Genomic DNA, 2,312 nt, shown 5'->3' on the forward strand with positions numbered 1-2,312 from the left:
AAATGCACCTGTTTATCCTGATGAAACCTAATGATGCCAGTTTTCATATCAAGGTTGTCCTTTATTCAAAGCACCAATAAAAGAATGAGGGAAAACATCATATTATGAAGCTCTGCACAGTCTTTTGGGATTGGCATCCCCTTTTGGCAGCCTCAGTGAGCAGGGTTTTGTTTGTGGCCAAGATTATGGAAAATAAAGGACTTAGTGCCAGAAATTTCATATTTCCTTCAATTATTATTTTAATATTGTTATGCTGGAAGGTGTTAATTGTGGCGATCAAACATATCTTTAGTCTATAGGTTAGTCACAGACCTGGTTAAAGTCGATGGGCATGCTAAAAACATTTCATTCCGGTTAAATGGAAGAAGCAATTAAGCTCCTTTCTGGAGTTAGATAGCTGGAGGCAGTGGAAGCCACTGCCCAAGGCACTATCAGGCTGCATGGGTAGACCAATCATAAGCTAAGCGGTGGGGGTTGAGGGTTTCCCTAGGATTGATTGCAGAGATTAGGCGGTTGATTGTTTGCAGCTGTGCTTGTCTGTGAGAGGGGGAAAAATCAAGGAGAAAGAGAGAGTAGCAGTGGTTAACATGGCCCTTTGAGGGAAAAAAAGGATAGAGCTTCTTTTGGTCACAGTATTTGCTGGAAAGGCAGACTTGGATTGCCGAGCAGGGACATTGCCTCCTGTTGACTGTTTCTACTGTGTTCAGGAAAACAGGACTCTGTATCCATTCTTTTTAAATTGGCAGGATTGCACCAAAGAAAGACCTGACTCACATCCTCAATCTCTCCTTCAAACAGAAAGAACCAGGCAAGGCCTTGGATATTGGCAATGGCTCAGACAAAAAGGGGCAACAATATCATCACCATATAAAACTTGAAAATAACCTTTTATCTTCTCCTTCCTCATGAAAGTCAAATCTTTCCCCAATGATACCTCCATAAATGTGCCTCTTGTGCCTAAAGAGAGAACAACTTTCCTCCCTTTCCTCCCCTCCCAGGAGAACTTGATTAAAGAAGGGAATTTAAGCCATGCGGCTGTACAGATGATTGGAGACTTGATGAATGGGGGTGCTGGATTCCACACGTCATTTCTTCACTCTCTCATGGAGTTTAATATCTTCTTTCATGAAGACGGGTGAGAAACGAATGTACTTAAATTGCAAGGTATTTGGGGTGTCTACATTGCCAGTGGGCTGCCCATGGCAATGAGTCTCCTAGGACAGGTTGAGTGACTTAGGCTAGTGGGGATTTTACTAGCACTGTACAAATAGCTGTGTAGACAGCACTCTGAAGTTGCAGCTTGGGCTGGAGCTTGGGCTCTGTAGCCTCGGGAGACGGTGGGCTTGAGAGCCTGAGTTCCAGCCCAAGCAGCAACTTGAAAGCACTGTCTACACAGCTATTTCTACAATGCTACTGAGAGCCCCACTAACCTGAGTCTCTCGACCTGGGCTGGGAGTCTTGCTGCCACCGGCAGTGTAGATGTACCCTTTGTGTGACTGCAATGTGAGTAAATAACTAAATAAATAATATCCTTCTTCTTGTAGTTGATAGAGGCAGACACTCCAGATTACCAATGGGAAACACCCCTTGTGGCAGTTAGAATGTGTGGAGAGAAGCACTCTCTGTCATCAAATGGGTCATATTGTCAGCAATATAGTCCTTGATTCCTTAATCTGGGCCATAATTTTGACTCACCCTGTGCAGCTCAATCTGAATTCCCCAACATTGGCTGAAATTCCGCTCCGGGCCCCAGGTCTGTGTGTCATTAAGCCTCAGTTCCCCCTTCTGTAAAATGACAATAATAAACTTTTTTTTTTATTATTTGTCTTGTCTAGCTGGAGCATAAACTCTTTGAGGCAGGATCTGTCTCAGACACAGACCTTACCTCAAAGGGGCCCCACTTTGTTGTTGTCCCTAAAAGCAATCATAGTACTGCTACTAATGTAATTCTTTCACCCATCACTTCTTGTTTCTTTCAGTTTTGAAGAGATCACAGGGGGATTCGACCAATTGCCCCTGGCCTTCTACCGGTCTATGCCTGGAGTTGTCCAGCTGAACTGCACAGTAGAGCAGATAAAATACATTGGTAACAAGGTCCAAGTATTGTACCGTAGTGCACATGACACATGTAGCCCTTCCTTCATGACGGCTGACTATGTCCTTGTCACAGCCACAGCAAAAGCCACGAGACTTATCAAATTTCTGCCACCGCTTTCCTCCAATAAGACCCATGCCCTGCGCTCCATTCACTATGACAGCGCCACTAAGGTTGCCTTGGCCTGCACTGAAAAGTTCTGGGAGAAGGATGGGAT

The 2,312-nt window shown here is 44.5% G+C and overlaps 1 protein-coding gene across 1 annotated transcript; it reads left to right on the forward strand.

Moving 5' to 3' along the window:
* Positions 1-998: 998 nt before the first annotated feature.
* Positions 999-2,307, forward strand: LOC112121901 (L-amino-acid oxidase-like; the record flags this gene model as incomplete). The annotated part of the gene is made up of 2 exons (XM_026661715.1): positions 999-1,135; positions 1,980-2,307. Coding segments are annotated over 2 exons (465 nt in total), but the record flags the coding sequence as incomplete, so codon positions are not given.
* Positions 2,308-2,312: the final 5 nt, after the last annotated feature.

This window comes from Terrapene carolina, unplaced genomic scaffold (assembly GCF_002925995.2).
Source record: "Terrapene carolina triunguis isolate 2854851 unplaced genomic scaffold, T_m_triunguis-2.0 Scaffold15637, whole genome shotgun sequence".
In the NCBI taxonomy this organism is placed as follows: Eukaryota; Metazoa; Chordata; order Testudines; family Emydidae; genus Terrapene; species Terrapene triunguis.